Consider the following 25,619-nt stretch of genomic DNA (forward strand, 5'->3'; position numbering starts at 1 on the left):
GTTCTTTTCCCCCCCCCCCCCCCCCCCCTCTCCACTTCTCCTGCCTTCTCCAAACCCTTCACCATTTAGTGAATAACCCTGTTAGAAAACCTAATGATGGTCTGAATTGGCAATATTGTTTTTACCAAAAAACACAAATAGAAAACACACAAAAATATTTTTTGTGTGTTTTCTATTTTTTTTGGGTAAAAACAATATTGCCAAAAAGAAAGCCTAGTTGTTTTCCTCCCAAAAACATTGTTATTACCTAAGATAAAGTAATACATACAAACAGGCCCATAGTGAAAATGTACAGGCAGATCATTGAGACGGACTTTATCTTTACCTCAGAGTTTTTTTCTGAACATTAGCGTGATGAAAAAAGGAAGTATGTAGGTGCACTCTATATTGGGGTGTGGTGGTGGTGGTGGGGACCGTATTATTAGCTTTTACAGTTTACCTTTCACTTCTCCTTTCTGCTGACATTGTTATGGTTAGAAATGTTTACCAAAAAAAAAAAGTTATGTTTTAGTAACTGAATCGGTTGCTCTATAGAAGAAGTTTTCTTTGGGTTTTCCAGTCATAGGTAGTATGTGATAAAGTATCTGTGACAGCGTAATATGTGTCCACACACGAGACTTACTTATGTGTAAGCTTTTTCTTGCCAATTGAAAAACTAATTTTAGCAAACGTAATGCCTGGAAACTGCAAACTTTCTGCATGATCAAATAACGTGATTATAAGGAAATGATGAGACTCCAGAAGAAATGCAGCCAAGGGTCTCCTGACAACCCCCAATTATATATTGCAGGATTGGATTATGTTTAAAATGCTCAGAAGACAATGGGGGGATTTACCAAAACTGGAGCAGACAGAGTCTGGAGAAAGTGTCCATGGCAACCAGTCAGCTTCTATCTCTCATTTTCAAATCTTAACTGAAAAGAGAAACCAATTGGTTGCCATGTGCAATTGCTCCAGATTCTGTCTGCTCCAGTTTTGATAAATCCCCCCCTGTGTGTATTGTAAAATGTTGCATGCTGTTGTGTGTGCACCTTAGCACTGTACATGTGCTAAGGTGCTTAAACGCAGCACACAAGCGCAAACTGGTCAGAAGTTCAAAAGGCAACGAACACAGAGTCCACTGACCTTGTGAATCGTGTATTGACATTAAGCAGAATGTATACGGTCTTTCTGCTCCCAAACTCCAATCTGATCTCCAAATAGCTCTGGGAACTCCGGTGCAGACAACACGAGTTTGTTCTCTCTCCACAAGGTTTCATTTAAAAAAAAACAGGCAACGGTCCCATCACCACTCAGAATAAATATTTTTGGAGAATCATTTCGAGTTCATATTTTCTTCTCCATCTAAGCACCACCCACTAACGCGTTTTACCCACCATGGCTTAATGGTAGTATGTACTGATGTGTATTATATATCAAACAGGAATGGTACTCACCACCGTGAAATGACAACTCACATGCACATATAAACTTTCACTGGACAATGGAGGTAAGACGAATATAACATCCAAGAGACACCATCAGCATCAACAGGTAAGAATCCACAGTATACACTGCAAATGGCTGACGCGATTCTGGCGCCAACCCCCTTTCATCAGAGACTTTGTAATTGTGATATACAAGCACTTTGGACAGTAAAATTATTTTATGGACTCACATAGGTTTTCTTTGTAAGTTTGAACTCTGTTGAGTGCTTAAATAAGAGATTTACTATTTTTTATTGGCCAAAGCACTCAAGTCATGTCCTAATCAAAATTTTCAACAGTGTTTCTGAAGGAGGCCCTGCTTTGGTCCAAAAACTGTTGTCCCTATTTTCTCTAAAACTGGGAGGTGCGCAGAACCAAAGTACAATCGGCATCCAAAATGTCTGAGAAAATATCAAATAAAATTGCACAATCATCATTTGTATGTAATAAAAAACACATTTATAATCAACATTGAAAGATACAATACATACAGCATATGCATAGAAAGAGACATTTCACATTTTGGTTGAACAGAAAAGGAGAAAGTACGTATTTTGTGCTTAGATTCACTGACAAAAAGTTTTTACAAGTTAAAGAAATATAAAAGTGAAATGTAACGGCATTCTATGCATTAGAATATAGATTCTTCATTCTTCTGCTTGAGATCTAATGCTTAATCCACAAAGGACTCATACCCAGAGACAGAACACATCCCGCATAATAATCTCTCCCTTTCCATACACCCTCCTGGAGACACTGTTTAAAAAAAAAATTGTTTTTATTAGATTTTCATATAAAGACACACACAGTACATCAGTACACAGATATCACCTGAGTTCCAACACTCAGGGGCACAGCTTACAACAGAGTTCCAACAATACCCTATAACATACCCCGCCCCCCCCAAGGCCGCAGCTTTGGGATTCAGGTACGTATGCAGCTGATGCAGGGGATGGGATGGGCTATGTTTGTCTAGGGAGGCAGCAAGGATAACTGTGCTTTATGTGAAAATCTGTGGCTTCCTTTGAAATGGCCACCTCTGTGTGCTGCAGGCAGTCCGTGTGTGTTCCAGGCTGCGGCGCACTGCGTGGGAACCACCTTTACTTCCTTGTGGCTCCATAATTGGATCAAAAAATCTTGCAGAACTTGTGGTAATGAATGCAGTTGATGCAAGTCCTCATTGTCACTTTGACCATTGCCTTATAGTGCATTCCCCAGGATGGACTGCTGATCTGTCCTTGGAAATTTTCCATACTGGGCCCATCAACAATGGCGCACAGGGAGCATAATGGGCAGCAATGTAGGTGATGAAAACACAAATGCACCATCATAGATACATTACATTCACATAGGCAATGCTGCACTCTTACAGAGGTGTCCATGGTGTACAAAAGGTCCATTAGACCAAAACTGAAATGTAAGAGTTGAGGCCAATTAACACCTTTTGCTGACATTTTAGGAAGTCTAACAAAAAAAGAAGGGATTCGGGCCGCCTACTACTTGTAGGTTGTCCAAGGGTTAATTCAGATATCGGGACGGACCATCGTTATCGATTTATAAAAAAATTTTTATTTAGTATAGCAAAATGGATCACAAACATAGGCCAATCTTTCTTCGTTGACCAATAAAAACAAAAATGAAGCAGCATGAACTGATCATTATTTTGCTTTAGCTGGAGCTGTTTAAATTCAAGTGTTCTACATCACCTCCGTCGGATTTTCCTATATGTCAATCTTCTCCTTTTGGTTACCAAGTATATTTAATGTCTTAAATAGCTTCCCCCTATGGGTTCCCTTCTGGGCTTCCTACTTATGGTTTTGGGTGTTTAGTCCTTCTTGTTAGGTACCGGTGGTAAGATTAACCACTACCTTGCCTTGATCAGTATCTTTCCCCTGGTGGGACCGATCACCTATGATTAGTTAGAGACTTTCATAGGTCCCCTGAAGGAATTCGGAGGTAAGCTATGCCTTTGTATGGAGGCAGCTGAGACTGTTGCCGCTAGTTAGCAATTAGTAATCAATATGGTTTCGTGGCAAATACTATAATGTGAGCATGCTTTTTCACTTTCTATTTAGGATTATAATTTCACTCGATTAATCCGAAATTTCATTTTTCCTTATTATGACAGTAGTTTTTCTTTCAAAAGAACAAAGATAAAAGAACTCACGTATCCAGTTGTCAGTCTTTTTGCGTATTGTTTAGCTTACCTCTCCATTACCTCTCCATTTTGAGGGGAAGGTTTCGTTAGTTTTAAATGAATGGGTCGGCCCAGAGGGTTAGTCCTTAGTGCATGTGCATGTGTACGAGGAATTTGGATTCCCAAGGGGTCCGTATGTTGTTGTTTCCAAAAGGATTTGTTTTCCGCTAGGATCCGCGGTATTTGGTGAAGATGTGTCTCTTAAGGTTTTGCTCCAAGCATTGTGTGTGTAACGTCTACGCGTTTCGGGATCCGTTTCAGCTGCGGCGTCTCAGTATACCGCGAGCTGTAGCTTGCCATATACTGAGCCTAGGGTGATGGGAGGACGCTAGTTTGTGTCCTCACGTTACCCTAAGGAGAACTATGGGGAAAAGCCCTGACCCCATAGTTCTCCTTTAAGAAACTGGTACAAAGAGAGATCAGGTTGTCACTGCCAATAATACTTTCTGAGTCACTGACCAAGTATACAGAAAGTACAATCAGCACCCCTTATTTACATGCATGTTCTGGGCCAATAACTGAGATATGAAGTTATTATTTTATCATTAAATCAAGACAGATAAGTCAGCAGTGGACGTCAACATACTGCCCATAGTATAGGCTTCCTCTAACCCAACCCAAGATGTGAATTGTTGAAGCAATATGCAGCTATACAATATACTAACATAAAATACTAAGATCTCATATAAGCTTGAACATGTAAGGTCATTTCAAATGTCATATTTCTTTTTTTATTGCTGCAATTTGTATTAAATGACTACCCGGTGATCCTGCCATGAAGGTCCTTGTTCACATGCTTACAGGTTATAGGGTGACAACACTCCTTCCCCGTCTACCAATTCTATTCTTTCGTTGTCACCCTGTCTATAAGCAGCTGTGGCAATGTACATTACACACACATGGTCCAATGTAACCCTTGTTGCACTCACAGACGTAGCAGGGAAGAAGCGTTTTCAGTATAGCTTTTAGCTCCTGCAGTTCCAGCCCACTCTCCAAGGCTAGTGTCATCGCTGAGGATCTGATCTAGCAGTTGTCAGCCTATGACAAACTCTGCCCTGCTTCCTGATGTAACCAAACAGCATCCTTCATTACTGAGAAGCACCTCGGGCAGGAGAGTGCATACACCTTCTGCGTCCTTGGTACTATGGCGATAGAATATGTCACCAGCACACCGGAGTAAAGTGGCCAAAAATATCTTTATTGACAGATCTACATCATGTCGCAAAGAAGACAACGTTTCGGTCCACTCTGTGTCCCTTCATCGGGCTCAATCTATTGGACTGGCTACTCTGACAACACGTTACTGGTCATGTCTTTGTATCCCTTTGTTGTATTAGGCCCATGTCACGGTGGTGATTTTGTAGCAGTGACGTGTAGCAGCTACATTCTTTTCTCACTCTTCTTTGCTTTTTTGTTGCTAGAAAGGAAAAATGAATTGCATTCCGGGACAGGTCTGTGTTGCTGAAATTCCAAGCGATGTGTATCTCCATTGCTGACTTTTTGCAGTGTTTGGAGCTAACAATCAACAGCTTTAGTAGTTGCTCATGTCATTCAGTGTAGCTGCTGATGACCGTGGCACACCAGGGAGTTTGAAGCTGCATAGGTGAGCAGTGTAGCCGGCTACATGGAAATAAGCAGAGAGATTGGTATCAGCCACATATCGTCGCTACAAAATGGCCCGTGTCACATGACCCTTAGTTTACCGATCAATTATATTTTCAATTTACATAGTTACATAGTTACATAGTATTTGAGGTTGAATAAAGACATATGTCCATCAAGTCCAACCCATTGTGTGTGTGTGTGGGTGTAAAGATCCTCGCGTCATCTCGTTATTAGGAGTACTTGTACCCCTGTATATTACCGTTTAGTCCACAGCGCCCTCTAGTTCCGTCCGTGAACCAATAATTTCCATGACTTATTGGATACTGGTTTGTTACAATGCATCTGATTCAGAGGCAGATTATTACAGGTCTCTATATAAGCAGTATTATGTCTCCACCTAGTGGCCAGAATATATTATTATCCTCGTATCTGACAGACTTCCAAGTTTTCATTTTAAGTATCATTTATGCTCTGACCGTGTAACGTGTTTTTCATTTGATCAGTTCCATATGTTTTTTAATGTTACCACTATATCAGTTTTAAAGCACAAAACCACATCACCACATCTTTTCCAGGTTTGGGATCATCGACCATCTTCTTTGAAAAGATGGAATAACAAGAATGCATAGAAGTTTGGACCGTGCCACATCCTAATATCAATGGATAGGAAAGGACAGAAAATACTATATATGTTGGTGATTTTAACCTTGCTATACCCTGTTTCCCCGAAAATAAGACCTACCCCAAAAATAAGACCTAGTACTTTTTTTGGGAATTGCTAAAATAAAAGACCTACCCCGAAAATAAGACCTAGTTGGGACCATTCCCAGGGCCGGTGGTGGCATAAGGGGGAACTTGAAGAGTCGCGGTGCCAACAAAGCCAGCGCTAGAAGAAGCGAGGCGGCACCGGAGCGAGCAGAGCCGCATAAGCCGATGCTTCCTCTAGCGCCGGCTCCTGTCACAGGCGGAGTGATACCAAAGGCGCCTTTGAGGAATCAATAGTGAAAGCGCGCTTCGCTCATTCTGGCCAGCGATTGGTTACCAAATTGCTCTTGGAAAGGTACGGCACCCCAGATTGCCCTGACCACCATATTTGTTTACATGAATAAGTGTGGATTGTTGTACATTAAAAAAAAAAGACCTACCCCGAAAATAAGACCTAGTGTATTTTTTTGAGCCCCAAAAAATATAAGACAGTGTCTTATTTTCGGGGAAACATGGTATATATGTAACAAACAATGTACACATTAAATCTATTTTTATATACAAATTGAAGTGGTCATGGTGGTGCCTAAAAAGTCAGTATTTTCTGTTCTTTCTTATCCTTTGAAAAGATGGAACTCCTGCCCATGCCGAGAATCTTTACTTAGCTGCACATGCAGTTTAGTGTACATTCCAAAGAAGTTTATGAACAGGCAGAGTTGGCTCTGCCTCTAGATAGGCGGAGCCAGCTGTCACTCACGCAGCTGGGTGGATCCAGATAGTATTGTCGGGATCCGCTCAGGCTGTGTCGTCTCAGCTACAGCTCGCGGTATACTGAGCTTAGGGTGAGGGAAGGACGCTAGTTTGTGTTCTCCTGTGACCCTTAGGAGAACTATGGGGAAAAACCCTGACCCCATAGTTCTCCTTTAATGTCACTGCAATGCCGACCTTAGTACCACCATACATAGCTTGGTATCTTGGTATCAGAAAAAAATAGGCTTAAAAGGGGGCCCGTGACCCCTAAAATGCATTGCCATAGTAAAAAAGACCTGAGGTGCTTCTCAGTAACAAAGGACGCCACTCAGTTACAAAAGGAAGCAGGTTCTTTAGTCTTTGCCTGAAGCTGAGACGAGAAGATCAGATCCTCATCCCTGCCGCTAGCCACGCAGAGCGAACTCAACATGCTGGACCTTCAGTCTATACTGTAAGAGCTGCTTCCCTGCTGCCTTTGCAAGTGCAATATCAATTTTTATTATAATAAATGTGTCATTTTTATTACATGAGGTCTGTGAGCCCTCGCTCTGTTCTTGTTGTTGTTACAGATCTTCCTCTGCTATTAGGTACTGCAAGACTGACTGCCATTCTTTTCCTTGGACTGATGTAAACTCTTAAAGTGACATTAAATTCAGGAGGTAAATCTTAAAAATGCATCCAGGTACCTTAACTATTAACAAAAATGTATCTTATTTGTGTATCACTCGGCTGTAGATCCTCAAACCATCTCTGAATTGGTGCAGACACTGCCCTTCCTTCTGGGGGGTGGCTACTTTTCTTCCCCATGGTCTCTGTGTGTGTTGTAAAGTGGCCACCGCTCCAAGCTCATTAATGGACTACAATCTCACATTTAGTTTACTCATTTGTATTGACATTGTAGTCCATCACAGGAGCGAGCTTGGAGCGGTGACTACTTTACAACACACACAGGGACCATGGGGAACAAAAGTAGCCACCCTCCAGAAGGAAGGACAGTGTCAGCATGGAGTCAGAGATGATTTGAGGATCTACAGATAAGATACATTTTCATCAATAGTTAAAAGGTATTTGAATGTCATTTTAAGGCCTGTTCACACCACTTACAGCGTTCCAGTGCGGCTAGCTGTTGGAACGCACTGTACTAAACTCTCCCCTGCGTCCTGGGGTGTGGCTGTGCATTGAAGTCAATAGGCCCCCGCAGCCACCCCCCCTGCCAGCACATGTGGTACGTTCCGGTCCAGTGCAATTGCAAAAAATAGTGCATGCATGTATTTTATGCCATCGTACCAGACCAGAATGCAGGCATTGTTGTGCCACGTGTTCTGGTGCTGGCGGGGGGCGTGGCTGCGGGGGCCTATTGACTTCAATGCCCCCCTCCTGCCCCAGAACGCAGGGGGGAGTTTATAAGTATGCGATACAGTGCATTCCAGCAGCTAACCACGCTGGGATGCACTGTAAGTGGTGTGAACAAGCCCTTACGGTTTAACTGTTTAGTGTCACTTTAAGCTGGCCGTACATCAGTCAAATTTGTGTCCTCGGGGCTATGCAACATGTTGTGAACTGGTCCAATGTGATAGGCCTGAGAAATGCAGCCACTACCGGAGCACATGCATGTGGACAGGAAGTGGCTGTAAGGAGGCTGCAGGAGGTCAGCACTGCTGATAAGCTTTAAAGGACGAAAAAATGGTGAAAACAGTATTTTATTTAAAAACAAATGTAATCTTTTTATGATACACAGTGCTGAGCAAACTACGTCCTTCTGTCAGGGTCTACAGGAGGGATGTATAATACTGTTCCAATGAATCACTGACATGTAAACAAGTCTCATACAGCTATTCTGCATTTGCTCTCCGGCCAGTTGCTGCTTTGGGAACCATCCTTTGGTTCAAGTAACAATTGCAAGTTATCGTGTTTGTTTTTCTTGGTCCATAAATGGCATTTTTGGGGTTTGTAGAAAAGGTGGTGTGCAATGTTTGTGTCTTTGGTCGGCAGTATGACACTCAAAGGACTGGAAGTGATAAGGCGCAGAGTTCAGAAGAAAATCCCCCTTCCATGAATTCCATCATTAATCACATGGTGTCCTGGAAAAGCTCGCCATCAAGTCACCAACGTGCTACATTGGAAGGGCTTCTATGCAGTGTGACAGCTGCTACATGAATTCCTCACTTACACTCAGGTAGCTGCCCTCAGTCTTCAGATCCTACATCACATTTATCATGAAGGAAATTCTGTTTGTTCACTAATAGCGCCAACACCTTTCATGGTTCACCTCCTTTCATCTCTGGAATACTAAGATATCTGGCCACTCATACCGAGGCACCTGAAAATCAGAAACATGAGACATATTAGCACGTATACATACTGCCATAGAGGAAATGAAGCTAGCCAACCGTGAAGGAACCCGATTGTTGGCAAAACAGAGACACAACTAAAAGCCGCAGAGCCCTGTGCAAAGCTCAACAAGAACCCTCTTACACCTTAACAAAACTTCATGTGGAACAGAGTGTAATGTTTTTTTCTTTCAAAGCTCAAAGCTGGCATTTACATTAAATACATTCAAATTAGCATAGAACTCCAGATCTAATTATATATATATACAGTATATATACAGGTGAAACCCGAATAATTAGAATATCGTGCAAAGTTCATTTATTTCACTAATGCAACTTAAAGGTGAAACTAATATATGAGATAGACTCATTACATGCAAAGCAAGATAATTCAAGCCGTGATTTGTCATAATTGTGATGATTATGGCTTACAGCTCATGAAAGCCCCAAGAACCCCAAATCCACAACCTCAAAAAAGTAGATTATTACATGCAATCAATAAAACAAGGATTGTACATAGAACAATATCGGACCTCTGAAAAGTACAAGCATGCATATGTACTCAGTACTTGGTTTGGGCCCCTTTTGCAGCACTTACTGCAATTACTTTTGCACGATATTCTAATTATTCGAGTTTCACCTTTATATATATATATACACACATACATACATACACACACACATTCAGTATATACTTACATTGTGCCAACCTGGACCAATGAAAATATATATATATAGAGCTGGAGTTCTGCTTTAATTACTAACCTGTTTCTTCACCTACATTGGGAGTCTTTTATTCCCTTTTCTTGTCAGCTAACAGCACATGCACAGCCTTAAAGATGAAAACTGGGCACAAAGAAAATTCAATAGCCACAGAAGATATAAATCTACTTTGTGTGCACCCATCACCTTTCCAAACCCAGATATAACCATAGAAATGTAGTGGTGACATCATCACTGTGTTGTACATGACCTGTGCAGAGAGCTGAGCTGTGGGATGGGCCCGGCAGGCTCCACACGCTACAAGCTGTCAACAGAAAATACAAGACCAGTAACAGCCTGCACATGGAGAGAGTACCAGTGACTGGTCTTTATAGTACAGAGCTCCTGCACAGCAGGGACGTGCGATCAGGGGAGGCGGATGAGGCGGAGCCTCACCTAGAATTATGGAGGAAAAAGCTGTCAGCTTCATGAACGAAGCTGACAGCTTTTTCTCCATTCAGATCGGCATCTAACAGGTTACACAGCAGGGAAATCCTCCCCGCTGTGTAACCTGTCATGGAGGAGCGCTGCCTGTTAATTACAGGTGGCGCTGCATCTGGCTTTTGACAAGTAGTGTAACCTAACTATTGAAGCCAGAGCTGTCACAGCCTCTACTCTGTGTTAGAGGCGTGAGCTCTGTGGATGGCTTGGACCAATGGCAAAGCGATTGGTCCAAGCTGTCCAATCAAAAAAGGAAAAAAAAAACCCACTGAGGCCATCAATCTCGATGCCTCAGCAATGACAAGCAAGTGAGGGACAGGGAGGCTCCTCCCTTTCTCCTTTACACCAGCTTGGGGACGGGTTGGGGGTAGGGCTTCGTCCAGTGGGGGACAGGGCTTCGGTCGGCAGGGGCGGAGCTTCGGTCGGCAGGGCAGACGTGTTGGGGGCAAGGCTGGGGAATGCCTCACCCGGAACAAGAGGTACCGCACGTCACTGCTGCACAGAGGCAAAGTTTCACACATGGTCACTGCACAGATCTGGAATGAACACAGAGAGTGCACCAAGAAAGAATACACATGACTCTTGTAATCAGACATCAGTGTTTATCCGGGAGTTTGGCTTTAAAGATAAATATGTGTTTTCCCCATGTAGGGCAAAGAAACAGGTTAGGGCTTCTACAGGCTGAGGAACATGTGACTCACTCCCGTTATTCTCATGTGACAGTGCTGGTGGTTGGTCTAGCCCAGGGGTGGGCAAACTCTGGCCCTCCAACTGTGGTGCAACTACAGGTCCCGTGAGGCATTGCAAGACTCTGACAGCCACAGGCATGACTCTCAACGGCAGATGCATGGGGGGATTTGTAGTTTCATCACAGTTGGGGGGCCGAAGTGTGCCTACCCCTGGTCTAGCTAATCAAGGAGATGGAAGAGAGTCCTTAGCCCTGTGTAAGCTCTTTGTTATATATTGCAGCTCTCCACACACATTTTGGAGGTGCGCCCATTGTGCTGTGGTTCTAAGCAGTATTGGCCAGCACACTGTAATGAGGAGGCAAGGCTGCCTCTAGGTACTGTAGAAATAATACAAGTTTTTACCAAATGATACCCAAGGGTATTACAAGTCCCACCCACCATGGATTTTTGGGATTGTATTTTGTACATACACCTTTCTTTTTAAATGTCTTCTGGCCAGTCACATGATGCACAGGTCCTGCTTAACCGGGACGGGATGGTCCTTGATGATTCACAGACCTCAGAATTGTGCTGTGAGCCCAGGGCAATGTGATAATGACCCCCCACCAGGCATGTCCATGATGCACTGGGCTAACAGGAAGTGGGTTGGAGGATCAGGAAGAGGACCAGCACTGGAACATAGAATGCTGCTTTTTTATTGTTACAACAGTTGTTTTGCATTTTTTATATAACCTTTGTCCCGTCAGCTGTGGGCAGTTTTCGGGAGGCGGTACGTAACGGGAGCTGACAGGCGCCGGGTAGTCAGATCAGTGAGGGGATGGGGATACTCTGGGTGAATGTAGCTGGAGAGTGACACTGAATGCAGGAAGTGATGTAATATACATCACTTCCTGCATTCGGGGACTGAGAGGAGATCAAAAGGGAGTTTGTATACTGAACTCCCTTTGATCTCCTGTCACAGAGCCATGCCGGTCCCGGCCGCATCGGGCACAGCGGATCTCGGGACCGGCAACGGCAGTGACAGCTTCTGATACAAGCGATCGAGCATCTCTCGAGACGCTCGATCGCTTGACTGTAAAGCTCCCGGCCGGCCGTGTAATTACAACGGCCGGCCCGGAAGCTGCTTGTCGGGCTCCACTGTCTGCTCGTCACAGACGAGTGGATTTTCGAGCCCTGTATATAATACATACACACACAGACCTGAGGCATCCCAGATTCCCATCTCTTCTGTCACTTACCTCTTCCAGCTGAGGTGCAGGAAGCAGGGAGCCTGGCAGGTGGTCATGTCACCACCCGTCCAGCTTCCTGATTGGATGGGAAGCCGCAGCCACACTCCCTCGCAGCTTCCCAGGCACCAAGGACTGCAGCTGTTATGTGAGGAATGTGGCAAGTGCTGCTGCGCTCTGTATCACCGAGCCAATCAAATCTTTGTGATCTCTACACCAGCTCAGTGACTTAACACGGTGTCCGCTGTTGTGGTTTCGGTATTGCGCTTGGGGTGATTAGGGTGTGCCCAGGCACACCCTACACGCTTGTCTATGGTCACCGGCCCATAAAATTGATGAGAAATCCAAAACGTTATAGTTGTCAATGGCACAGAAATTGGTGGGAAATCTTCCAGTATTCACAGATATCCCCTCACTTCCTGTTGTGTCTCTGGGGCACAAAGTGAAGTGAATTCTTTCTAGTGGGACACGAACGGCAAAAACACAATAAAAAAACCAACAGGAACTTGTCCATTCTCCACTCTATCTACCCCCCTCTCCTAACCCCAACCCCCCCAAAAGTTTTGGTTATTAATACACTTGCACCCCCATTTGTTTTTCATAAACACAACTTACCGCTTGACTGGGTGACAAATTTGACTTTATATGATAGCACCATGCCCACGGTACACAGGAACGTAGCTATGAATCCAAAGATCTGAAAGATGAAGGACATTACTAATAGACCCGTCCAGCTCCTGTACAACTACAACCCACCTCAGCCACAAATGTAACATCAATTGTTCTATTTACACTGCTTCTTCCTTTTATAATTACACTCCAGGCGACCAGCTAAATCCTATGTATACCAGAGCTAGGATTTGTACTTTTGTCTAGTCTTGAGATTTAGCAGCCCTGCTTGGCAGAAGAGGGGACCTGATCTTTCTCTGATGCAGTTTCACTTTCACGTCTCCTCTCAACTCCCACCTTGTGACTGGACAGTGAAAGGAGAAGAAGCACATTGCTGAGCTCATCTTTCTCTCCTCACCTATCAGCATGCTCCATGTATTGCAGCACATCTGATTGGTGCCCTTGTGCTGCTCCTCGCTCCCCCTTTCTGAGCTATGCTGTACAGTAGACTGCCAAAAGCTGATACTAAGGGCTAGTTCACACCAGCCCCAGTGCTTTCCGGCACGATTCGGGACCGGAACGCACTGGATCGTATCCCGGCCAGCTCACTGTGTTCTGGGGTGGGACGGGTGTGGCGGTGCATTGAAGTCAATGGCAACACAACTACGCTTAATGCCTGCGTTCCCGACCGGTGCAGTCAGAAAAAATAGTGCATGCATAATGCAGTGAGCCGGTCAGGATGGGATCCAGTGCGTTCCAGCACCAAAATCGTGCCGGAACGCACTGGGACTGGTGGAATTCAGCTACTTCCCTTTCATGCTTTACTGATGTATTCGTGATCACAGAGCTGCAATCATTTGTACATTTTACACCTCTCTGGAGTTCAACCTTAAACGGTATGGGGGGAATTCATCAAAACTGGAGCACACAAAATCTGGAGCAGTTGCCCATGGCAACCAATCAGCTTCTTTCTTCAGTTTGTTCAGTTAAGATTTGAAAATGAAAGGTGGATGCTGATTGGTTGCCGTGAACAGCTGCTCCCAATTTTGTCTACTCCAGTTGTGATAAATTCCCCCCTATGTGTTTTTTGGTCAGCTCACCAAGCAAGCCAGATTGTCCAGTAATATGCCACACACAGAAGACATAGAAATGACCTCTGAAAGTGTAACTGAGGCCTGATGTACACGTCATCTATTCCACACCCTCTCCCCACTACTCTCTAAGCTAAACTAAGGTAAAGTGGCTGATGAAGGAAGAGCAGAGGGCCAGCGCTGAACTTTCCTTCACCTGAGGATGGCTGCATTTCATTCAGTTTTTACTGATCGGTTTTACAAGTTTTATAATTAGAAAGATAACCTGTAGAATGCACAAAAGACACAATAAAGGCTAGAAACAAACAAACAAAATAAATATAGCTAAAGTCCAGGGGAAACATACAGATGAATCCAACAATTGAACAAATCCACTGATACCCCTATCCATGCTAAACAGGTGGATGGAGGAATCCCCAGTGCTGGCTATTGTATTCGGCAGCTGCTGCTCCAGTGGCTGCTTAATACCCGAATAACGCCTGCGATAACGATAGAGTAAGGTAGGGTTAAAACCACTGCCAGCATATTCCACGCATTCCATGTCCTGTTGGGGATAATTGGCTTAACTTCCTGTACCAGAGATGCAACAGGAAGGGAGAGGAGATCTCTGGAAAGTCAGGGGAATTCCCTCCTTATACAGCTGTTGCTGAAACAGGCTTCCCCATGGATTTGGGCTCTTGTCCCACATTATGAATGTATTTATAGATATAGATGCAGATGTGCCATCCAAGATATGGTGAAATAACATTTAGCCACCGGGTTATGGTATTACACAGTCCGCATGCCTGGAATTGTTTAACCAGTTCTGCTTCATCAGCTTCTTTTCTCTGGCTATAGCAGCCAGATGACTGACAGGTGAATGCGGAAGTGATGTAATACACATCACTTCTGCATTCACAGCCCGGAGGGAGACAGCAAGGAGCTGATCTCTCGTCCTCTTCCTCCTGACGCCCTCCGAGCCGGTCCTGGGCCGCAGATGGGGCAGCGGATCCCGGGATTCAAGGTGAGGGGTCAAAAAACCGGCGGCCGCGCGGGGGGTGGAGGGGTCCGAAAAAACGAGCACATATAGACGATTGGCGGGCAATGGAGCCGCCGATCGTCTATATGTGAAACACCCGGTGACGGGTGTTTGTATTGGTCGGGTCTTTTCAGCCCGTGTGTGCCCGCTAGGGGGCGCGCGCGAGCAGAAAAAAAATGCCGTCTGGAGACGGCAACCTGCCAATGCTGCAGTGCCGTCCGTCCGTTTTTTTACTACGGGCGGACGGCAAGAGGTTAATGCAAGATTTGTGCAACAGGTCTAAATCAACCCAGCCGCATTTAAGACTTTTGTGTCTTTCATTCATCCCCATTAAGGGGCTTTTTCATAATTTGGGTTACATTTTACTTTAAATATTTGAAGCATGACAAAGGACTATGGGTAATCTGACGAGACAGCACAACGGAAAGTGTCTACTTTAATGCTTTGTCTGATTAAAACCTCAAATAGAGCTACCCATCCAATAAGGCGGCCTTCTAAATTAGTTATCTGCGTATACATGTCATCTTGAACTTTTTGGTTCTAAAAAGATCACTTTTTTTTAACAAAGGGATAAGGATACTAAGCACAACATGTAAAAGCAGCCTAAAGCTCCACCTGCTGGCTCAAAAAGAGAATACAGAATATTAATATGCAATATTTCCTGACTCTTTCTGATATTTACCTACCTAAAAGAATAAAGAAAGACAATATGTACAAAACCACTGCACATTCCCATCGAGAAGGATGAATTCAGGACTATATAGAGCAGTGGCACCCGGGTGACACTAAAATGACTGATAGTCATTTTGGTGTCACCCCCTCTAAAAAGTCAGGCACTCGGCCATGGACCGAGAGCTCGAGAGTGGCAGGAGAGAGGAGGGGACCCGGCGGCATACCTCATGCTGCCAGGTGAATGTCCCCTCCTCTCTCTGCCGGCGTCCACCACCAAGATGGCCACCGGCAGGTGTCAATTAGATGACCGTGTGTGGTGACGTCACGCGCATGCGTGATGACGTCACTGCGTGGTGTCACCCGGTCTCCGCTTCGGGTGACACCCGGCCTTGGGATGCCCCTGATGTACAGTATGCTCAAGGAAATCCCCCCAAGGTGAGCTCCCTATAAAGAGTGCCTAGCACAGCCCACCAGGTGTACCCACCAGGGGTAAATAAAGATGGCAGGTTATCATATATACATCTCTTACCGATCCAGCCACTAATCCGCCGACACTATAACTTTTCACAGCAGCCACAATGGAGCCAATGAGCAGAAGAATGGTGCAGATGGCATAGTGTAACAGCTCCTTAAAGAAAAGAAATTGTCATTTAATGAACCTGAGCATCTCTTATACTTATCTGAACCGACTGATTTCTCATTAAAGCATATGTCAGGGCAAAATATAGAAAAAACATATTTAGTACATCTCGGCAATAAACGTACATTTCCCCATGTTTCATAACATATAAAGACCCTGCGAGCACAAAACATTCCTGCTGATCTGACAAAAATGCACTCAACTCCTAATTTTCTCTTGTAGGCTGACAACACGCTGAGGACTGAAATCACAAGAAATAGTGTCAGCCCTGCCAAGTTGACTTTTGCTAAACTGCTGAATCTCTCCCTATCGCCTCATCTCCACAACATGGAAAGTAATTGATCTGTAGTCCAAGATAAGATCTCAGTGGGCTAAAAAGGACTTTTGTAAATCATATAGGAAGCTCCGCGAGACACTGGACAGAGATGACATGATGAACAGGTAATTTTCTACACTTATCAAACAAATATAGAAAAACACTTTTAATTATCTATTTAATAAAGCAAAGGGCAACAAATAAGAAATGTTCATCTACATACACTTACCAGAGATCATGAACTGCAGTCTCTCTACCCATCCCTTGGACTTCAGAAGAGATGCCAACAGACTCACTCACTGATTTGCTTCTTGTATGTCTCAATGATAGGCAGTGTCTCGTGGACTCTTCCTATATGATTTTAAAAAGTCTTTTTAGCCCGCTGAGTTCTTCCCTTGGACTACAGATCAATTACTTTCTATGTTGTGGAGATGAGGCGATAAGGAGGGAGTCAACTTGACAGACTCACTCACTGATTTGCTTCTTGTATTTCTCAATAATAGGGGCAGCTATGTCTCTGCACCCGATGAGTTCCCAGTTCCACCCAAAAGCCTAAGGCTGGGCACACACCTTACAACCATCGCAAGATTTATGTCTTGCGATGGTTGTAAGGTACACGTACCATCTGCCTATCTTGGACAGGCAGATCGTACTTGCGATGATCGCAAGCCACGCCCCCTGAGGGGCGGGCTTCCGATGACCGCAATGCCGAACGGGCAGTGTGCGCTTGCGCACACCGGCCCGTCCGGCTTTTATCGTACGGACATGCCACAAACCTGCCGAACATCGCACGATGCTCGGCGGGTTTTCGAACATGTCCGTAAGTTTAAAGTCGTGCGACCTTACAGTAGTAGAGGTCGCACGGCTTCCACACACCTTACGATAATCGTACGATCACGGGATTTCCCGCGATTATCGTACGATTATCGTAAGGTGTGTGGGGACCTTAAGCCACTAGGAGGGGCTATCTCCCTACTGAACTTTCATGTATTCATTAAATAAGGTGAATGCATTAGAAGGATTATGATTTCTCATACTACCCCAGTAAACATTAGTTGTGGTGATGTTGATAAGGTCAGAGCTGGAAACTCCACCTTGAGCACCTTATTACTTAAAGTGATATTAAAGTCGAAAGCTCCTTCAGCTATTTCAAATGCTGATGAAATCACTTACAATGGATGCTGCGCCTTCATGTTTAAAAGTGTTAGCTCCCTGCAGAATCAGCTGCTTCCCTGAGCACTGGCCCTGATATCCTGTTTTAGGGAGGCTCCTTTCCCTTGCAGGGTCCTATGGAACCATGCTTGTGTGTACTAGTAAGCTGTGTGTGTCCACAAAACACACAGACACAGTCCCTTCTCCAAGCTAGTAGACAGACCCTTGCTGAAGAATGCGCTGTCCCTTGTGATCTTGAATTAGACAGGATGTTCAGGGAAGCTGAACTGAGAGAGTTGGAGCCAAATGTTTGGAAACATGATGACTGTAAGCCCCCATTCCCATCTAGGCGTTTTTGTCACGCACAAATACGTGCAACAAAACGCTCAGCACATGAATTCCCATTAATTTTATTGGCCCCCATCAAAACCTAGGGGTTTTGTCACAAACTGCAAAACGCCTGTCGCTGGAAAAAGTTCCTGAGCTTCTTTGGGGAGTTTTGCAGCACGTTTGGCCCCATAGACTTCAATGGAAAAGCCGGCAAAAAAGTGCCACGCCAGCATTTTGCACGTTTCTCCATTGACCACAATGTCTTTCATAGATGCGCGTCTGTGTGTGTGCGCGTCTAATGCAAAACCCAGCAAAATACACTAGGCAAAAACGTGTACAAAAACACTAACGCCTAGTTGTGAACGCAGTTTGGGCAAAACTGTAAAGAAATAATTTGCTGGGCAATGTATATTTGTTTGGTCTGGATTCATTACTGAAACAAAGTTTGAGGGTTCGTTCACACCATAGGCAGTGCGTTCCGGTCAGAACCCGGAACGGAATGCACTGCCCGCATTGCGGCCGGACTCACATTTGTGATCGCACCGGAACGCACGGCAGGCACAATGTGCCTTGCGATCCCGTGCAGGTGATCGCATTGCGGCCGCAGGGCGTGGTTACGGTGCCAATCACTTCAATGGCCCGCCACGCCCCCTCCAGCCCGGCAAAAAAGTGAGCCGGCCCCAATGCGGGCAGTGCGTTCCGGTCCGGATTCTGACCGGAACGCACTGCCTATGGTGTGAACGAACCCTGAGAGTTTATTATGACTTTAGAGTCCTCAAGAGATATACGGAACCGCTGATTCACTCACTCTACCGCTGCTCCATTCGGAACATAATTATGAGTGTTAGGTGGAACAACCCTTTAGACCCCGTTCACATGTAGCGACATACCTTTGCAGCGGCCGGGATAGCGCGACCTTCTCCGTCGGGCTCCATAGAAAAAAAGCAAAATCGCACAAAATCCGCCGAAAAAAGGGTCCGGTAGAAACGACTTGCGACGCGCGACATGGAGTTAAGACAGCTTCATTGAATAGCATTGGCCGGCGACTTCTTGCGATATCGTGCGGCAAAAATGCGTGAAATCGCGCGATAAGTCACTACATGTGAACGGGGCCTTACTTTAATTATTGCTAAATAATTGCCTCGACCTCCGGATGTTTGCCTTGAAAGAAATTCTTTACAGATATATTTGTACGTACCGTCAATGGCCATGACACACAAGTCAGCATCCTGTATATCCGGAACAGGGACACAGCATACAAGATAAGTATTAATATCATGAAGCATATTGTAATGACTTCAAAATAGCGATATGCACTGTAGTCTGTCCAGACCGAGCTTCTCACACACAGGAAAGCGATCAGCAAGCACACCTGGAAGGAAAGAGACAATCCACCATTAGACAAACATCTTACAACACATAATAGGTTATATAATGATAACATCAGTAGTCACCCTATGAATATACAATACACACATGGGGAGACTGTAGATTTTAAGGATATGTGATAATAAATTCTCCATAATAAATAAAATAGCTTTGCCACATATGGGTGATATTATTGTCAATATCATTTTACAGGACCGGGGTAAAGAGGACCTCAAAAGACTAGGTGCACGTATCTCTGCACAAAATATTTGTTTTTTGTACTTTGTTTCTCTCAACATACAAAATGCACCCATGACAATTGTGTGACAGGGTATTATGGGTTTTACAATAGCGAGCAAAGAAGAAGCCGATTGCCTTCTTACTCTCACTCAGATTAAAACTCCATATGGCCCCATCTGAAGACAGCAGGCAGGGAGGGGAAGGAATCATTCATCTGGCTGTGTACATTTCAGATTACGCTACTGACCTCAGTAAACAAAAGGGTTCTTTTTCAGCAAAGCAGTTAATGGCATATAGGTGAAGCTTAGAGTCGGCTTGCTAGCTTCCAATATTTCATATTCACCAAACTAAAAGACAGAAAAATATTTCTAAAATGTTTTTATTCCCAAGCACAAATGAAGAAACTGTACACAAAAATGCTAGTCCTTCCCTATACATGAAATGCTGTATTCTAGATTTTTTTTGGACAAATAGCAAAACATTTTACAAATCCCGTAAAGTTCTGAAGTGCAGGTGGTCAGCAGTATCTTGTGCAGGGATGAGGTTTAGCAAATTTGCAGCAGATACACTTTTACATAGACAACACTGTGCTGGGAATATGTCCTGTCAGAGTGTTGTCCTTGGAAGACAAAAACGTCCTATGTTCTCGTAAGCCTTGTCTGTAGATATATAGCTCATGGTACATGTAGTTCTGTCAGTGCCCTGTATCATTAGAAAATGAAGTAGGGAGCCCTGGTTGGTAGATGATTTTTACAGCATAGTCTAACAAGGGCTAAGAAGTGGAATTCCTCAGCACAGACAAAAGGTAAGTAGAACAAATACAGAAAGTCACCACATGGGGAGAGGGAGGTAGCACACGTGTCAAACACAAGGCCCGCGGACCGAATCTGGCCCCCCAGGCTATTTCATGTGGCCCTCACACCTCTCTAGCAGTTGTGCCACCCCCCTCGTCTCCAACTCCACCTTGTCTCAGCAGTCGGCAACAAGGATAGAACACTTTGGATATACTAACTAGGGACACACCGATACCGAGTACTCGTGAAATTGTCCCGATACTAAATGCCGATACCGGTGCTTTAAAATTTGAAACTGAAGCCAGTGCTGTGAACAGGTGTCAGGCTTCAGATGAGGTCCCAAGCAAGGTCCAGGTAGCCTTCCTGTGAATTATGGCGCCTGTTTACACTGCCGGCTGCACATTTCCTCCTTCCTGTGGATCCATGCCGCCTGCACCCACCGAGAACAACCAAGAGCCCTGGTGAGACTGCACAGCCCTCCTAAGACCCTGCACAGCCACCTGAGAGTCTGACAGCTCACCACAGAACCTGCACAACCCACCATAGAACCTGCACAGCCACCTGAGAGCCCGCACAGCCCACCATAGAACCTGCACCGCCACCTGAGATTCTGCATGACCCACCATAGAATGCCTGCACAGCACAGCATAGACCCCGCACAGCCCACCTGAGCGTCCGCACAGCCCAGCGCAGTCCACACACAGCCCACCTGAGAGTCCGCACAGCCCAGCATAAACCCCACACAGCCACCTAAGAGTCCACACAGCCCAGCCATAGAACCTGCACAGTTGTCTGAGAGCCCACACAGCCCACCATAGAACCTGCACAGCCACCTGAGCATACGCACAGCCCAGCGTAGACCCCGCACAGCCCACCTAAGAGTCCGCACAGCATAGACCCCACACAGCCCACCTGAGAATCAGCACAGCCCGCCATAGAACCTGCACAGCTGCCTGAAAGCCCACACAGCCCACCATAGAACCTGCACAGCCACCTGAGCATACGCACAGCCCAGCGTAGACCCCGCACAGCCCACCTAAGAGTCCGCACAGCATAGACCCCACACAGCCCACCTGAGAATCAGCACAGCCCGCCATAGAACCTGCACAGCTGCCTGAAAGCCCACACAGCCCACCATAGAACCTGCACAGCCACCTGAGTCTGCACAGCACACCATAGATCCTGCACAGCCACCTAAGAGTCTATTACACTAATTGTTATTATTTTTCCTAGACTTCTACTTTCAGAGCTAGTTATTAAGTTATTACTAAAATCAGTAATAAATCGAATGCAGAAGCAATTATTTCATTTGATGAAGAGTAGATAGATTTATTTAGTCTTACAGATACAACTGGCCCTTTGAGGGCAACCATAATGCTGATACGTCCCGCAATAAAATTGAGTTTGACACCCCTGTACCAGCAGGATCAACAGGTAATGAAACTGTTACGGGGGACTCAGAAAAGAGTTATTGCTTGTGACAGGCTGCATCATATATGTACATTTTATTTGGTTTATAATTACACTTTAAGTGGAATAAATCGGAAAGTAGGCGGTCCTTTGCCAATCAGCTATTCTCTTTCCAGTTAGGTTTGTCTATTACCCTCTATTTCAGCAGATGATTGACAGGAGCTACAAGTGGAGGTATAACACTCTATGGAAAAAGTGGACGCTCCCAATGACAGTTTTTTAAAAACTTAAAACAAAATACAATATAGCAGTAAATGAATGTATAAATGTGTCCCTGCAGGAGGAAGTGAACAAACAATTACAGTAAAACAAATCTTAAAGAAGTCAGAAATGCAACCACAACCTTTTTCACAATCTGATCATTATGGGAGGGAGGGTTGAAAAAAACAAAAAAAACAACAACTTTGTTATTCATTAGAAAAATATATAACTTTAATGACTCGTACATATGTGGTTTGAACAAATCATCTTGTGCTTCCTGTGCACGGTATCCTCCCATGTAGAAGTAACAATTTCCAGTAATGTCTGGCACACATTTTGTCACAGTAACAGCTGGGTGAAAGCTTTTTGAACGACTATTTTAAAACAGAGTGGAATAACCTAAAGGCGCTGACCTCGAAAAGTCTACCTAAAGACTCTGGCTAGACAATGCTGTATGAACAAGGACCACTTCTACATGCCACACTAAATTGTGGAGGTCCAATCATCTTTCTGATATGTTATATATTGAATTATTTTTAGATGCAGAAAATATAGCCATACTTACATGATTTATCATATCCATACCTTTCATGTTATCTGCACAAAGGACAAATTGCATTTCACCTACAAGTGGCCCCTTAGAAGTGATATGGGATGCAGATAAGTCTGCTTTATTCTCAGTAAAATGGAATGTGGGAGTGCTGCTGGAAATGAAGTCATGCAGAGATCCTATAACCTCATGGGCCCTGTCACAGTTGCAGTCCCGGAAACATACCGGGAAACTTGCCGGCTTTCACCCACAGCTGATGGCTTTTCAATTCGGTTACTCCTGGTGTTGTGCTCGGTTCTCCAGATTTCTAATGATTGACTGTAGTGTCCTGTCAGGCAGAGTTGGGGCTGTGATAGCTAATGGAGGGAGGGCACTGCTCTCTTCTCCCTTCAATGGCAGCCTACTGTGGGCAGAAGAGAGCAGGCAGAGGGGGTTTCTGCTGAGGACAGACAGTGAGGGCGGACTGTCCGGCTGGGTTCACACCTGGGCGTTCGTAATATGCTCGTTTTTGCCAGCGCGTTTTTAGCGCGATATTCTGTCCACGAAAACGCGCGTTTGACGCACCTTTACGAAATCTCTATTTAGAAGTCCAATGGATATGCGCTGAAATCTGCCCCAAAGAAGCTCAAGTATTATTTTGCATGTAGGGCGTTTTTCAGCGCGACAAAACGCGCTGAAATACGCCCAGGTGGGAACCATGCCCATAGCAATTAATAGGATTTCACTTCTAGAGTGTTTTTCTGCGCTTCGATCAGCGCTGAAAAACGCCCAGGTGTGAACCCAGCCTCCATCTTCCTGTCTTCCCTTGACATATGACATATCACATGACCAGAGACAAGAAGAAGGAGAAGCTGCCTGCATTTCTGGGTGGACACCACACTAGAAAGTTTGTCGGAACTGTGAGTACACAGGGGGTAGGGGAAGAAATTCAGCCCCAGAGCTCACCCTCGAACCAAAAAAAAAACACTTTAGCCGCTACACCTCCCTCCCTCCGCTGGAGTAACACAGAGCCCCTTAGGTCAATGCACCACAAAGAGCTCCCAACCCAGCCTTTATATTCCCCTCTTTCATCCCACTGATACAGATGCCAAGGCAGCAACATATTTACCTCACACTGACAAGGAACGCCCACTCCTCCAGACTGAAACCCACCTGTCAAGGCATTTTAATATTAGCAGAACAGCCCTCCGCTGGCATCAAGGCTGAGGGCTCTGGGAGGCATACAGAGACAAATTGCTGTGAAGTTTTCAAGCATCTATGTACAGCACCCTGCCAGCCGCTCCCAACAAACATGATATGCCTGGATAGCATAGAGAAGCACAGAAAGCCAGTAATGATGTCATTCTTTTTCATGGCATTCCAATACACCTTGCCAGGACACATGTGCATTTCAGCCACAGCCATCTGTAAATTGTGGTGCAGTGGAAGGACCTTGCAATCATACACCACAACACAAGTCACACTAGTCAAATGTGAAGGTGGTCTTGGTAAACTTTTTTTTTAAAAGTAGATAGTACCATTTTAAACAGTATGCATGGTAAGGTAACCGATGCATCTGCCCCCCTTAACCTCTTGCCGTCCGCCCGTAGTAAAAAAACGGACGGACGGCACTGCTGCATTTGCGGGTTGCCGTCTCCAGACGGCATTTTTTTCTGTTCGCGCGCGTACCCTAGCGGGCACGCACGGGCAGAAAAGACCCGACCGTTGCACACACTCGTTACCGGGTGTTTCACATGTAGGCGATCAGCGGGTCCGTAGCCCACCGATCGCCTATATGTGCTCGTTTGCGGCACACCCTCCCAATCAGCTCCTTGCTGATCTCCGTCCGGGCTGTGAATGCAGAAGTGATGTGTATTACATCACTTCCGCATTCACCTGTCAATCATCTGGCTGCTATAGCCAGAGAGAAGAAGCTGATAAAGCAGATCTCTGCTTCATCAGCTTCTTTTGGGGTCCACAGGTGATATTAGGGGTCCTAGAGACCCCTAATGTCTCCATAAAGAGGACCTGTCAGTGTGCCTTTGCTATTATATAGGGGGTTGTTATCCCCCTATATAATAGCAATAACAATAAGTGCAAAAAAATAAATATAAATAAAAAAAAATAAAAGTAACACATAAAAAAGTAAAATAAAATAAAAGTCACATATAAAAAAAAAGGGAAAAAAACCCCCCCAAAATGTTTAACTCCCCCACCCCCACGTTTACGCGCCTATAAACGTAAATACGCGTCCGGTGCCCCAGCGCGCAAAAATTACAATTGCGCTACACATGTTACATATCGCCGCGAACGTCGCAGTGAGAGCAATCATTTTAGGGCCATCAATCACTGATAACACTAAACTGATGAGCGGTAACAGCTTTTAAAGCGTCGCCTATGGCCAATTTTGGGTATTATCGTTTTTTGAGGTTTCGCGCGCGCACGCAATTTTAAGGCTTGACATGTTTAGTGTCTTTTTACCCGACGTGACCCCATCTTTTATATTTTACCAAAAAATTGGGTAATAATAAATGTTTTATCATTTAATATAGGGGAAACTGTTTTTTTTTTTTAAATTTCGGTAATTTTTCCTTAATATAGTAAAAAAATAAAACCCCCAGTGGTGAATAAATACCACCAAAAGAAAGCTCTATCTGTCCCCAAAAAAGGGTATAAAATTCATTTCAGTACAGCGCTGCATGACGGAATAAATGTCAGTCAAAGTCCCGCAGCGCTGAATACTGAAAAATGGCCTGGATGGGAAGGGGGTTTAACACCGCGGATGTCAACTGGTTAAGTGAGCTGGGCTAGAATACACTTTTTAAACCAACACAGCAAAGACCACCATAGGCACCACAGGCACACTGCAGGACACAGACCTGCTGATGTAAGCGCTATACTGTATAAAGCCGAGCATATACTGTTCGTTTTATCTCATTCAGCCCGCAGTATGAACAAGAAAGAACTCTTGATTCCCCCATCTTTTGTTTACAGCATGGAGATGGACACCCCCCCCCC

General features: G+C 44.8%; 1 protein-coding gene across 1 annotated transcript in view; it reads right to left on the reverse strand.

Annotated features, from left to right (window-relative positions):
* Positions 1 to 8,811: 8,811 nt before the first annotated feature.
* The window catches only part of CMTM7 (CKLF like MARVEL transmembrane domain containing 7), a 45,798-nt gene continuing 28,990 nt past the window's right edge, over positions 8,812 to 25,619 (reverse strand). The window contains exons 2-5 of the mRNA XM_018563760.1: positions 19,198 to 19,371; positions 16,091 to 16,189; positions 12,787 to 12,868; positions 8,812 to 9,043 (exon numbers count right to left, since the gene is read on the reverse strand). Of these exons, the coding sequence (XP_018419262.1) occupies positions 9,030 to 9,043; positions 12,787 to 12,868; positions 16,091 to 16,189; positions 19,198 to 19,371 (369 nt within the window). The 3' untranslated portion in view covers positions 8,812 to 9,029. The remainder of the gene's footprint in view (positions 9,044 to 12,786; positions 12,869 to 16,090; positions 16,190 to 19,197; positions 19,372 to 25,619) is intronic.

This window comes from Nanorana parkeri, unplaced genomic scaffold (assembly GCF_000935625.1).
Source record: "Nanorana parkeri isolate BGI_ZX_2015 unplaced genomic scaffold, ASM93562v1 scaffold692, whole genome shotgun sequence".
Lineage (NCBI taxonomy): Eukaryota > Metazoa > Chordata > Amphibia > Anura > Dicroglossidae > Nanorana > Nanorana parkeri.